The following is a 15,724-nucleotide window of genomic DNA, read 5'->3' as shown; positions in this document are numbered from 1 at the left end:
ATATCTAGACCTACCCCAACCCTAAACCCAACCTCACAGTAACCTATTTTGTTTTACTGTATTAACATCTACACCCACCCCAACACCCTAAACCAACCTCACAGTAACCTGTTGTGTTTTATTAATGTCTACTACACCTACCCAAACCCTAAACCCAACCTTACAGTAACCTGTTGTGTTTTAAAGTTTCTACACCTACCCCAAGCAAACCTTACCACAAAGTAACTTGTGTTTATTAATGTCTACTAGACCTACACCAACCCTAAACCCAGCATACTTGTGGCGTAAGTCCCTCCTACTTGGAATATGTAAAATGGTTTCGTTTCATCATGAAATCAGGCTTTACATATGGATCAGTTATCAGCTTTCATTATTAGTTATTGTATTGGCCAAAATTTTCATATCAGTGGATCTCCACAAAATAGCTAATCTGTAGGTCATCAAGTTTAAAGTTAGGGTTTGATGTATTGTTTTAGCCTTGACCAACATTTCTTTAAGCTGGTAATTTCCCTCTGATTTGATAAAACCAAGCTCAGTGGACATAGAGTAGTTGTTAGAGATGGATTTTGGGTTTTATTCATTTGACAGGACTGCTGAGGAACTGCTTCTGGTCTGTTTACTATGACTTTGCCTGAAGCAATATCCTCACTGCTGTAGGTACAAAATTTCTTTAGCCTTTTAGATTCCAGGTTTCTTATCAACTGATGTTTTGGGGCTAGAAGAACAATTTTTATTTGACAAAACAATTCTCTCAGAATCAACTGAGCTTGGCAATTTTGCAGCCTATGCTCATTGTGGATATGTTCCCAGGTCTACGTTTCTGGGAACAGCAAAATACGTAATCGAGGTACTGTACTTCTGCTCGCAGTTTTTGTTTTTGCAAATCCACTAGAGGCCGCTGTGTGCGCTTTTTGACGACCTCAATTTTCTCTTGCATGTTCTCCTCTCGCGTAAATCGACCAGAGGGGGTCAGCTTGGTGTCAATCGACTGCCTGAACGCAACGATAGTGTTTTCAAAAGAAATCTAGAAAAAGAAAAGCCGCGTGATTTCACCACATTTTCAGCCTGTTGTTTGTTTATTTGTTTTATTTATTTTTCACTTTTGTTCTACCTGGTTTCTGGAACCATTCCACACTGGACTCGAACCCCGTCGTCACGATCAAATCCGTTCCTCGTCCTAAGTCCACTGGCATATGCGGTGAGCTACTGTGCAATCTGGTAACAGCATTTGTTTTGAAGATGAAATGTAGCCAGACATACCTACAATAAGCCTGTGTTGCAATTTTGCTAAGCCACAATCACCTTGATGTCAACTATAGGTATGATTCCAAAAACAAACAAATATATAGCAAAGAACACCACTTCGTTTTCCTAAATCTATTCGTATGATAATTTAAAACTATCACATAACAAAGTGCTTAACGGAGAATGCCAAGATGCGCATACATTTTGAAAATGCATTTTTGAAAAAATGTAAGCATAGACTAGGATAAACTTTTTTTATTCAATAAGAAATGCACATAATGCTACACATATTTATTGAATAAATTTCAACATGTGGATCAAAAAAGTCATGTGATTTTTGTTTTAACTGATGTGATGATAAAAATAAGTGTGATTGGATGGCATTAATGGACAAACCAGTAAACCGAACACATTGTAAAACATCTGTAATGTTGTTTTGGTCATACACTAAAATCCCTCAGCCAAAGTCCATCATCAACGTGGTTCATTATTATTACCCAAAAATATTTAAGCAATCTTTGGTGCCCCCCACAATCCATCACATGTTCATTGAGCTTCATCTTCTGAAGTGCAATAATTTATTATACAACAAAAAGGCCCACAGTGTAGAGCCTTGTATTTGAGCCCGAGCCTATTGGGGGGGCGACTTTATGCCCCTAGGACTGGGCTCTGGGCCAATTTTCACATCATAGCTAGCACGCATATTAGGCTTCGGGCCTGCTTAAAAACTTAGAAAAAACATTTTATGAGATCTAATGCATGCAGTCTGGAAGCACCAGTGATGTCTTGCGCATAGAGATTTCCAGTCACGTACAATGGAGAACATAAAGACAAAAATTGCCAATGACTAACTTAAAACTGTGAAAAACGCTAGATGAAAGGCAAACTTCAAATAGTGACAAGTTTAAATGATGAGCCAAATGGTTATGCACAATGCACTACTTGTATGTCCAGGGGCGCCTGCAGGATTTTATTCCAAGGTACGCACATATCCAGCACCGCCCCACCCCATCATGCCTTATTCTTATTTCAATCTCAAAAAACACTGATGCTTGCTGTCAAACGCTGCATTATTTAGGGCATTTGTTACGAAATCGATAGGATCAAACTTATGTTTCCTTTTTAATATTAAGATTTTTTTATGTAAATGTATATTTTCCTGCCAGGGTTGCTTAAGCACTCTCTCACCTGAACTTGCCGTGAGTGAGACGGAGAAAATGAGAGCACATCAGCACAAAGGAGAAATCAGATGCTCAAGACGTAATCTTTAAAATTCTGACATTAAAACATTTGCAAATATATGACAGAGGTTTATGATACAACAATTACAGTGAAGCATTTATTAAATCCTTCATTTTCATAGGGCGAAACAAATCATCACCGCACAGTGGATTAGTGGATGGCTCAAACAAAAATATTATTTAAATATTTTTCTTGGAAAAAATATCATTTTGAAACTAATTTCATTTGCTATCCTTTGTATCTTAATTTTAATGTATTTATTGTTGGTCAGTTATCTACTATAAACTGTTTAATAAGTGATTTAAATTACATAACAAATAAAAATGCGACATTAATTCGCACCCTCTCATGGTAGGTACGGCTGCAGGCTCCACTGGGTTAAATTGAGTAAACTCACTGTGGGCTACAGTGGATATCGATGTCGCTTAAAAAAATAAAAATAAAACTTACATTTTAAAACAAACAAACAAAAAAAAAAGCTCCAAACATTTCTCTAAATTGTTCTGATAAAAAAATGAAACAAAAAAACTTATTAAATACAAATCTGATCTATTTTAATGGTTGTTACAGTATAAGCTTTTTGGCGGAAAAAAGACGGGCTTCAGGTCAGATTCGGGCCATATATTTTAATAAGCTGTTGGGCAGGGCTACAGCCTCAAGCCAGGGCCGGGCTAGGGCTTAGATTTAAGGCCCATGCAGGGCTCTACCACAGTGGCTTCTCCTACCGCATCAACTTCCATTTACATTTTTGATATTTAGCACCAGTTTATCAGGAAGTGACAATTTCGTTCTCTTTGACTCATTGGATGGAAACGGTACTATATTCGCAAATATTTTTATGCCAAATTCCAGTTTGTGCATACATTTGAGTAGCATATTTGAATGGAAACGCATCTACTATAGCACTGTTTGTCTACCGAGTTCCATGTATATGTTTCTATCTCTATGCTTATTTCCATATCTCACAGACATCGGAGCAAAATTTGATTTTGTGCTTCTTCTTTTTTTCTTCTCTCTCTATCTGTCCCTCTCTCTCCCCACCTTTCTGTCCCTTCATCGTTCTCCCGCTCTCTGCCGATGACACTATCTGTGACTCCAGACTGGCAGTATGAGGGTAAGACGATGTATCTTATCTTTCCGTTCCTCTTTTGTTTTCGCATCGGGCATGAGAGCACAACTCCATTAACCCTTCGCCACCCCAGTACTAACAGCTCTCTCCATACACATAAAGAAGTCATTTTTATAAATCTATCTTTGACTTGTGGGCCCACGGTCCCGCTAGTGGATGGGTTACAAGACTCGTAGATCCTTTTTTTTATGTGCAGGTTGTGCGACTTAATGTGAGCTGAAATTGAAATGTCTTGTTTAGTATGAGTTACGTCGTGGTCTAGACTTGATGAAATTCTGATGTCACTTTTTTTTTCCTGTTCCTTTTTTTTTCCGTTTATGCCATGTCCTTGCTTTTCAGAGTGCAAGCTTTCCAGAACAGGCCCGCCTGCCACCATCGTAGCCATCGATGAGGGGAGCCCTAATGGTAAGTCTATAACTTGAATTTGATTCAATTAAACTCAAGGACGGTGAAAGAATGTGGACAGAATTCTGAACAGATCTTCTGTTTAATCATAGAATTCAAGGCATGTTTTTGATTAACTTCGGGACCGTTACCTACACTGTCAAAGAAAAAAGAATCTGTTAATCAGTTTATATCAGTTAAATCAGTTTCCCTAATTAGTGTTTTATTGCATTATGGGACCTTGATCTCTGCTCCGTCAACTTTTGGTGTTGAAAATGCAACTCTGCAGTTAAACAAAGTGACTTATTGACCTTTTAGTAGTTTGAATATACTACAATACATTATAATTCAATATAAGAAGTGAAGTTTCACAAAACTAATTTGGAATGGACCAGTGATATGATTGACCACAGCTGGTCCCTATCAGTAATCATTAGCTAGCCAATCGCATTATTCCAAAGTTAACTAACTAAATATCCAGCCTAAAGCTACGGTCACACTGGGCTTTGTGTGTGCGAAATTCTGTCGTGCGGCGCTGCGAAAAGGGGCGGGTATAAACAAGATGATTAGACATTAAAAAAGCCAGCGATTGCTCCATGTTTTAAATTTCTGTCCAGAGAGGTCCTGTTTTGATCCTCGATTGGTCTCATGCAGTCAAGTGATGCGATTAAGCAGGTCAGAGTTCACCAAGCTTGAACTTTGCACCGCAGCAACCTGCGAAACTTAACGCATGACCCCGCATTTCCGGTCTTACGCATTCACGTGCGTATGAATGGAAGTCTATGGGAGGAAAAGTCAAGTGTGACCACAGCTTAAATTTACTCCCTATCATCGTTCTCCCTGTATTTGCATGGGTTTCCCCTGGGTACTCCGGATTTCCCCCCAGTTTAAAGACATGAGACACAAGTGAATTAACTAATAGCAACAGTCACAAGCACTTTAATACTGAGCTTCTCTATGTAAGTATGCACTGGCGTAGTTGGCGGTCTATTCCTATATTCCAAACTGTTATTATTATTTAAGGAATAGGCTAAATAAATCAGGGGAGCTCTCGAGAACAACCTGATCTCGTATCCCTTTAAATGCTCATTGACCAAGGCTCATCTATCTCTGAGCTTAGGGTTCTCTGTCGGGACAACATGCCAAACTTGCTAACACCATCAAGCATTATCTAAGTGTGAACTCTTGAAATAATATAAATAGAAAATAAGTCTGTAAAGTCAGAGAAAATGTACTGGCAGTTTACTACATGGTTTTTTGTACTGTACTATAAAACGCAACCCAGATAATATATCACTTTAAACCAGGGGTGCCCAAACTCGGTCCTGGAGCCGATGTGCTGCATAGTTTAGCCCCAACTTGCTTCAACACACCTGCCTGGAAGTTTCTGTAAACCTAGAAAGAGCTTGATTACTGGTGCAGAGCTATGCAGGATAACAGCCCTCCAGTTTTGGCACCCCTGCTTTAAACTGTTAGAAATGTTAATAAAAGTCACTTTTTCAGGTTAAATGTTGTTGGAAGAAAGATCAAGGTTCCGTAATGCAATTCAAAAGCACAAATAAAAATAAAAACGTGAATCAGAAAATATGGAAAACCGCTTATTTAGGGATTTTTTCTACAGTGTAGATTCAGTTATTGTGGCATTTGACCTTTTTGTTGTTCTGAAGCTGATTCACCAATGGATTTGCACTATATATTACTGTAACTCAGTTGCTGAGAACAATTTGCATGGTGCTATTTCTGATTTTGTGGGAATATTCAGGTATATAAGAGTATAATTTTGATTCAGTTATGATTCATTTCAATATATTTCAGATACATGATCTGTGTGAGGTTGACAATACATTTCATATACATAATCTGTGACGGACAGTTGTGATGTTACAGATGACTTCAATCATGCATTCGGCTCAATGTTCTAGTAGCCTCCATATTGGACCCTGTATTGGTTTTCCCAAAAACACTTGATCCTCAAATGAATTGTCACTTCCAGTCCAATCACAAGTGCGCTCGTCACAGGGTTTGAAAAACAAGCAGTCCTTGTGGGCTCTAGTTGATGGGTTTGTGATGTGAGATCTGTTCTGTGCTTTAAAATTAATCAATATTTTACATTTAATTACCACTTATTTATTTGTCACTGCTTATTTTCACAGAATGTCCTTATTACAGTAAGTAGAGCGATGAGTGAATGTAGAATCTAATCCATATTCAATTCTTTTGTCACATACACGGTCACACATACACAGTACGAAATGCTGTGAAGTGCTTATATGACTGCTTGTGACCTTTAAAAAAAGAGAAAATATTATTAAGAAATAAATGATGGAATACAATTACAGATAAAATAAACAAGAAAATAGAAAAAAAAAAACTGATATTCAAATAATAGCTATATAGCATAAGAACAATAATAATGTATAAAAAATTGAATATAGAAAACTTAGATATTGATTAGCTCTATGTACAGTTAAAAACACACTAACTGCATTGAAATGGAATTGAATAGAATATTCAGAGAGTGTGCAAAAGTGAATAAATGTGCAGATGTGCAATGTTAATAAATATCAATGCATGTCCAGGGGGTGTGCAAAGCACGTGAATGAATGTTTAGTTGGCTAATATCCATAAATGACCAGTGGGGGTGCAAAAGTGCATGAATATTTAGATGTTATATATCCTTAAACATCCAAATGTGCCTACAGTAGATCATATTGAATCATATAAGCACATGCTATACTTTGTCACACTTTAACATACAGGTAACATTGAAGGTTGAGGCTTCTGGCTCATATATTTTAAATAAGCATTAGATGGTGTTATTCTTGATACTATCAAGGCTTTAAATCTTTTTCTGGTGTACGTAGAAAGGGTAAAGTCTTAGAAGTTCATGATAGGCTTCATTTCTGCATCCAGTGCAGTTTGGACAGCTTTTGCAAGGAGGATAGGATCTTTGGATTTCAAAGCTATCTTGCAGTTGCCACTCAGAAAGCACCTACCTTACCTTTAATACCATGTTAAAGCAAGAACTATAAGTTACTTTTGCATGTACACTATTAAAACAGTGACTCCAGAATGGAGTTTTTGCTGTCATAATAGAGCTGTGTTTGGTTCCTAAAAGAAGCCCTTTGCATTGAAAAACATTTAATTAATTAATTAATTAATTCATTCATTCATTCATTTTCAACCGCTTTTCTGGGGCTAGGTTGCAGGGGCATCAGTCTTGGGAGAGAACCCCAGACTTACCTCTCCCCAGACACTTCCTCCAGCTCCTCCAGGGGGATCCTTAGGCGTTCCCAGGCCAGCCAAGAGACATACTGTAGTCTCTCCAATATGTCCTTGGCCTCCCCCCTGAGGCCTCCTCCCAGTGGGACATGCCTGGAACACCTCCTTAGGTAGGCATCCAGGAGGCATCCGAAACAGATGCCCGAGCCACCTCAGCAGACTTCTCTCAATGTGGAGGAGCAGCGGCTCTACTCCAAGCTCCTCCTGGGTGACAGAACTCCTCATCCTATCTATAAGGGTACGCCCTGCCACCCTCACTTCAGCCGCTTGTATTCAAGATCTTGTCCTTTCTGTCATGACACAGAGCTCATGATCATAGGTTAGAGTAGGAATGTGGATTGACCTGTAAATCGAGAGCTTTGCCTTTTGGCTCAACTCCTTCTTTACCAAAACACATTACTGCTGCCGCTGAACCAATCCGCTGGTCAATCTCATTTTTTATCCTTCCCTCACTCGTGAACAAAACCCCAAGATACTTGAACTCCTCCACCTGGGGTAAGGACTTTCCTCCAACCTGACCGTGACGTCGCCCGGTATGGTGCAGTTGGGGCTCCACTCTGGAGCCGGGGTTGGAGCTCGTATGCGAGTGCCTGGTGGCCGGGTGGCACAGAACCCAGCCGGGACCCGTAAGGGGCCAGTGTATTGTGGAACATGTGGTGGTCGAAGATTAGGACCAGGACAACCCAATCGTCAGGCACAGAAAAACATTTTACTAAAAAAAAAAAACGTTTCCAATTTGAATAACCTTTTGCATGCCTGCTAACCGTTATTAAAGGAACCATTGATGGCAATAAAGAATGCCCATTTTAAACCTTAAAGGGATAGTTCACCCAAAAATAAATATTTAATTACCATATACACAGTCAAATGGTTTCATACATTAATTTTTTCTTCTATCTTTTGAAGATATTCTGACGAATGTATGAGCCATTGACATCTACAGTAGGAATAGAAAAATATTCTTAAAGTCATTGGCTGTTTTTTTTTTCAACATTCTTAAGTATATGCTCCTTTGTGTTTAACAGAAGACAAGTAAAACTGCTTTGGAACAAATGAATGCTTGAGTTTTTTTCATTTTTGGGTGAACTATCCTTTTAACTCCTCCCTAGCAGTCAGCTAAAACTCTTAACTTTGCAGTTACATGTCAACAACCGTCATTACATGCAGTCAACATAATGTCTAGTGACTGGTTAAACTGAACCATTGGTGGCTAGTTAATAAGAGGCAGATTGAAGTAAAGCATTAAAAAGGTGCACAGCTCACCTGACTGATTTCCTTCCAGAGCTCTCTAATTGACATTGATGGATGTGAACAGATTTGCTCCAATCCACTGGAGAACCTTTTTGGACAAAACGGTGTGTATGTTAGGCTGATGAAAGCATTTTTTGTTCTTCACACTTACCTTAGACCTCCCATGGCAGATGCACAGATGGTTTTCAGTACATTTATACATTGATGGGCCTTTTCAAGTACTGTCTCTTCATCCCGTCTTCATCTTCTTTTCACTCAAACGGATGCTCAAATACCCAGATGCTATAAGGAGAAAGTCGACAGCTGGTTTTGCTTTTGAACGTAATTGGAACAGCTTACAGGTGTGATCAAGGCTCAACACTTCTGCTGACCTCCTAGTCACCAAAAAAATGAAACGGAAATGCCTCTGGGAATACAGATCTATATTTGAAGAAGCATTTGTTCAGTGTGGTGCTCAGGGTTCATACAGGTGCTGCAAATCCTTGAAAATTTTTGAATTTTAATTGATTGTTTTCAAGGTTTGAAAAGTGCTTAGATTTTAGATTCTGTGCTTGAAACTTCTTGAACATGCAGTCATGATGCTCTTATAATGCTGTGTGTGTTTTTTTTTTTTTTCATTTATTTCAGATCATTCAACAAATTGAAATATTAGTCAAAGATAACACAAGTAAAAACATCATGCACTTTCGAAATGAATGTTTTTATTATTAAGGGAAAGCAAAATCCAAAACTACATAGCCCTGTGTGTAAGTGTTTGCCCCCTAAACCTAATAACTGCCCCTCAACCCAACAACTGCAAACAATCGAGCGTTTTTTATCACTTTTAATGAGTCTGTAACAGCACCGTGGATGATTTTTAGCCCATTCATCATTGTAGAATTGTTGCAATTCTGCCACATGCTCAGAGCTTTTGAGCATTAACTGCCTTTTTAAGGTCATGTCACAGCATCTCAATTGGATTCAGGTCAGGACTTTGACTAGGCCGTTCCAAAGCAAAACACCCTGTGCTCACACTGAACATGAGCCCAACAGAAGTGCGACCTAGTCCAACTCAGCCAATCAAATCAGAGGAACTACTAGTCAGCAAAACTGGGATTTTGGGGTCAAACGTGATTGGACCTGATGTGATTTATTGGCAATTATTTTTATGGAATGCTGCAAAGATAACACAAGTAAACGCATCATGCACATATAAAATAAAGGCTTTTATTATTAAGGCAAAATACAAAACTACAAAGTTCTGTGTGGAAAATGTGTTTGCCCCTAAACCTAATAACTGCCCCTAACCTAAGAACTGCAATCAAGCATTTTTGATAACTTTTAATAAGTCTGTTACATCGCTATGGAGGAATGTTTGCCCATTCATCTTTGCAGAATTGTTGTAGTTCTGCCACATTGGGTGGACATTTGAGCATAAACCACCTTTTTAAGGTCATGTCACATCATCTCAATTGGATTCAGATCAGGACTTTGACTAGGCCACTCCAAAGCAAAACAGCCTGTGCTCACTCTACATGTGTACTGCACATGAGCCCAATTAAAGTGCGACCTAGTACAACTCAGCCGATCAAATCGGAGCAATCACTAGTCAACAGAGCCTGGATTTTGGGGTCAAACATGATTGGACTAGATGTGATTTTTCTGTGATTTTTATAATGGTGTTGTCTTTGCAGTATCTCTTAAAAATAATTCCCAACAAAGATAACAAATAAAGGGCTTTTGAGCATGAATCACAATTTTAAGGTCATGTCACATCATCTCAATTGGATTCAGTTCAGGGCTTTGACTAGGCCACTCCAAAGCAAAACTGCCTGTGCTCACGCTACATGTGTACATCTATACTATACAGTTACACTTTAAGGTGACAGTTTAACTATTTATTTAACTACTGAGTAACAATAATTATTTACATATACTTACGATATGGTTGGGGCTAGATTGTATGGGTTAGGTTTAGGGTTATTTACATGTAATTATCCATAATTCGTCATAGTTTCTTTAGTAAGTGCATGGAACATGAGCAACTACCTTAAATCAAAGCTATACTATACTGTACTATACATATACATAGTACATATATTTATGTAAATATATAATTTACCACAGTTGTAAAGTGCTGGAAAAGTGGTTGAAAAGTGTGAAAACTTCTCCCAGTGGTTATTTTGAATTACCCAGGTGAAAATATAGAACTGACTAGATTGCAAAAGCTTTTGTGTATTAAAATGAATATTTAGGTATTCACTACTATAGACACTACTCACTGCTTTGAGCTTTTTGCATTCATGTATTTGCATAGAATGTGATAAAAATATGACTGTGTGTGTGTGTGTGTTTAAAGATTATCTTACTGTATAGTTTGATTTTAGCATGCATGAAACTTTTCTCTCAGTTTGTCTTTAAAACCATATCCCCATAAAAATAGCTGAGCTTATTGTTCGCAAGTTGGAGAGGTGTTTGCTTGGTCAAATGAAAGAAAACAGCTTTGGGCTTATTACAGAGCTTCTGTAAATTGGCAGGATAATCTTGTGATAATCTCACCTTTTGTAGTTTACCTTCGAAATGTCTCTCCTACAGTTGTGAATCTCTGTGCAATTATTAGGGTAAAGCATAATCATATTCATACAAAGGTATTATCCTCCTTAATTTATGCATTGCATTTTTCTCAAACTACATATAATATGCTCCATTTTCACTCATTTCGTCTTCCGTCTCTGGGATTCACACAATTTCTTTAAATACTGTTGAAAGCGATAACACACATAGTATTATTGTGGCTAAAAGTGTGTCAACTTTGAAAAGCTCAAACTGTAATCACAGATGTCACGTGATACAGCGATAATGTAATATCTCAGCACTTTATCACGTCCTCCAACTCACCAGGGGGCGCAGATATTTCCCTATTCTCCTCCACATTAGATGGCGGTAGTGACTCTTTTTCCTCTAAACTCCACTGTAATCAGCCTAACCACCACCACCTGTTCTTTGCTCTATATAAGACCGCTTCATATCCTGCTCTGTGTTCAGTCCTGAACTCGTCCAGAGTCCAGTTAAGCTAGTCTCAAGTCTTTTTGCTTGCTATAGTCCTGTTTGATTGTTCTGAGACCCTCGTGTCTATTTTATTTTGTATGTATTTTAGGAAGCTCGGCTTTCCGATTTTTGTTGTACTTTTTCAACCCTGGCTGTAGAGAGATATATTGTCTTTCCTTTTTGTAAAGTTCTCTTCAGTAAAGACTGTATTTTTTTTTTTGGAATTCATATGTTGTGGACTAACTTTGTTTCTCCTCTGCCCTTGGGCCACCAGTTGCTGACTTGGCTCATGTAGTTAGAACTATTGCTAACCACACCGTAGACCTGGGTTCGATCCCCACTCAGATCATTACAGATACAGGTTTCAGGTGTGAAATATTTGTTCAAATAAGACTAAACCTTTTGTCTGTGCTTTGTTTTTTTTGTGTGTAATATACTTTATTACAATATTATAATAAATGCTTACTCATTATGACATCCAACCATCTAAATATGTTATTAAAATATATATATATATATATATATATATATATATATATATTTATTTATTTTTTCTTTGACATGAGATTGTTTTACATCCCCAATGATGGATTATTTAGCTTGATTTAAGTAAAAATCACTTAATTTTGAATGATTATTTGTGAAAACACTACAATCTTTTTTTTTTTTTTGTGGTCTAAACAATGCTTTTTGATAAGAATTTTTCGATTTTTGGACCAGAAACAAGGGCCCTATCATACACCCAGCGCAATAAGGCACAAGACATGTTTGCCGCAACATGTTGCTATTTTCAGACCAGCGCAACCCTAATTTTCCCTATTTCCGCCACGTTGTTTAAATATCAAATCCATTTGCGCTCTCATGGGAGTTCCGGTCAAGAAAAGAGGTGTGTTAAGGCGCATTGTTGGTGCATTGCTATTTTGAGGAATACACACATACCTCACACACACATAACTCATTAAGAGAATAAGCACAACCATGTTAGACCATGCGCAGAGTGTATTTTTTCGTCTTTAAAATCGCAAAAGTGGATTCGGACACTCCCTTAATGCTTTTGCGCACTGCGCTTTAGACTTTGCCCCTTGATCCTTAAAATAGAGCCCTAAATGTTTCATGTTTGTGAAAGAAGCTTGTTCAGAACATATTTCAAAAGATAAACTTATTCCTGCAATAATAGAAGTGAATTTTACAGCAAGCTCTCTGCTTTGCAAAGCATTTAAAACTGTTAGTTATTTAAAAGATCTGATGCAACAGCTAGACTGGAAAAATTTAAGTCAAATAAACAGATACAACTTTCGACATTCAATTATTACATATGCTTGTGACTTTGGCTTTTTGTTCAGACAATTATGTATTCCAGCAGCTGCTTATGCAAAACGAACACAACATTATATGACTTACACCGACCTACTATATAAGCAAATGCTGCTTTCATTCCACCGTAAAATGACTGTGAACTCAGCCATCAAGAATGTTTGTACTAGTAAACAAAGTATTTTTAAATCCTCACTAGCAATTTACTAGATGAACTTCCAATAATTTGTAGTTTAACTACTTTACAGAACAGGGGTTCATGTTTGAGGCTATTTAGAAATCTGTAGCCATTGACCAGTCCAAGCTTCATAACCAAGAAGGCAAGTCAAACCTACACTCACCGAAAGGTACAAAAGCTTTTTTTTGTACTTTTTAGGTACCTTTTAAGCTACATTATGGCGCCTTTAGGTACTAATTTTAACCTTTAAGGTTCCATTGTGGACACTTTGGGTGCTAATATGTTCCCTTTACAAAATGTACCTTTTGAAACTCCAGTAACAGCTTTTGTACACTATAAAAAATTCCTGGGTTCCACACAATTAATTCATGTTATCCCAACATAAAACAATTAAGTTGTCACAAAGAAATTAAGAATTGTTTCAACAAATTTCAAATAAGTAGTTTGAACAAGCACACTGTAAAATAAATCTGGGTTCCATACAATTGATTTGTGTTGAGACACCATAAAGAAATTAAATGAACTTACTGTTTTGAAATTTTGAAAATAAAGCAATTAGGGTGACCTAAAAACCCTCAAGAATTGTGTTGTTTCAGCTTATTTTATGTAAGTAATCTGAACAAACAGCAAACATGTTTTTTAGTGCAACAATTGTCATTTTTTTTTGTGTATACCTTTATTTCTGAGGGTGTACTGTTCAAGATTTAAACACTTTTCTGAGACAGAAATTCCAAATGAGGACAAAAATAATAGCTCAGATCAAAAGCAACCTACCATTTGACAGAGATGGTTTAAGTACGAGCAAATCTAATCATGAAGCAAGGGTCAGTTTTGTGGCTCTAATTGGACACAGAGAGGATAATCAGAGAGCATGCTGGACATTTAACAAGAGCCAGCGGAGAAGACAGTCAGATGAAGATGATGATCTGATTAGATGCATGTCGAATGTCATGATATAAATGGATGCCCTTCAACCCCTCATCCTTAGAGCCAGACAACAGGTCAGTTTGTTCTCAAGAGTCCTCGAAAGCCTCCAACAAATCCACCTCTACCTTGACACTGAAATCCCACCCTTGTTGTAGTCTATCTTACCTAGATCAATAGTCCTTCCTCCCAACTGCCACTCAAACATGGCTATAATTACCCACCAATCCAAGCTTTTCAACCTTCGTGTCCTCCACTGTAGTGGACACCCAATGTTAAACTAAACCAGGTTTGGCTTGGTTACCCATTGTCACCATCTTCATTCAAGGTTTGACAGTTTAATCTATTCACTAATCAAGCAAGCTTCACTCAAACTTAGCAATAATTACTTGTCAATCCAAACTATTTTTGACACTAAATGTTAAGATAAATTAGGTTTGGCTCGGTCACCCACTGACCCACCAGTCAATAAATCTATCATCCAGTCGAAGCAGTGACACCCATTACCACTCAAATGTAGTGACATTTATCCAAGCAAATGTGCTATATAAATATATTCTATGGTTCTCTTGAATACTCCAGTCTGATTGATAAGTTAGTACATTATTCCCAAATAACAAAAACAATAACTCTTCTGGGTACTTCGAATCATCTTGACCATCAATAAATACCTTCACATCCATTTTTATATGATGTTTTTGACTGTTTACTACCTACTTGTGCCTGAATGATGTGTAGGTTAGTGTATGCTCCATTCAGCCATTTTCTTTTCTGTCAGCTTTGCGTTTAATTAAAAAAAATAACTTTTTGCATTGGTAAGCGGGATAAAAGATGGATAAAGTTCAAGCCTGCCAGGTTTCATTCTGCGATAACAACCTCCTGGATGTACTTTATCCTTAACTTATTAGACAGCTATCTGGAATAGTCTATACCGATTGGGCAGTTGCAACATTCCAAGGTATGTTATACCGTGATAACAACCGCTGAATAACACAGGCTCATCTGGGAACTTGAAATCACCTTGACAGTCAGTGAATCAATTCAAATCCATATACATCTACATTCACATCTGTTTGTCTGTCATGCCACAGTTTTTGACTGTTTGGTGCCATCTTGTGACAGAATAGTACTCAGGTTGGTGTATACTCCATCAGCTGTTTTCATTTTTGTCTGCTTCGCATTTAATTCAATAATTAATAAACTATTATGGCTTAGTACATGTCATATGTCTAATTTTCGTTTTGTGGCAAGTAGCCATGCAATAAGCGGGATAACAACAGTTTCAGGCTTTATTCTGGAATAACAACCTCCTGAATGTACTTTAACCATAACTTATTATTATTATTAAACAAGAGGTGAACGTTTGTTAACAGTAGTTGTAAAATTGATAATATTTTAAATCAATTCAAAATCAAAGTGAAGTGGCACGTCAAGTTTGGTGTCCCATAATCAAAATCTCTACTCTGCATTTAACCCATCCAAGTGTACATACACAGACAGTGATGCAAATCTAACTATGCTGTTTCCCACCAGTCATATCGTAACCAGATATATAACCTAATTTAACCAACATAACATAAATGAATAATACTAGAGAAACATCCCGGACGAGCCAGCAAAATGTGTAGCGCCTCCTAGCCTACATTGTCAACACAGTTTGTTATTCATCATTCAAGTTCATTAGTAAATATTAACAAGCGCTTCATTCTTTATTCTTGTGGCTTTTTTACGATAGCTGACTTAATGAT

General features: G+C 37.5%; 1 protein-coding gene across 1 annotated transcript in view; it reads left to right on the top strand.

Annotated features, from left to right (window-relative positions):
- The window catches only part of pcdh15b (protocadherin-related 15b), a 464,565-nt gene that overhangs the window by 67,159 nt on the left and 381,682 nt on the right, over positions 1 to 15,724 (top strand). The window contains exons 3-4 of the mRNA XM_056468996.1: positions 3,587 to 3,601; positions 3,956 to 4,021. Coding sequence (XP_056324971.1) covers positions 3,587 to 3,601; positions 3,956 to 4,021 — 81 coding nt within the window. The remainder of the gene's footprint in view (positions 1 to 3,586; positions 3,602 to 3,955; positions 4,022 to 15,724) is intronic.

This window comes from Danio aesculapii, chromosome 12 (assembly GCF_903798145.1).
Source record: "Danio aesculapii chromosome 12, fDanAes4.1, whole genome shotgun sequence".
Taxonomy (NCBI): domain Eukaryota; kingdom Metazoa; phylum Chordata; class Actinopteri; order Cypriniformes; family Danionidae; genus Danio; species Danio aesculapii.
This window is presented reverse-complemented; position numbering and strand designations above follow the sequence as displayed.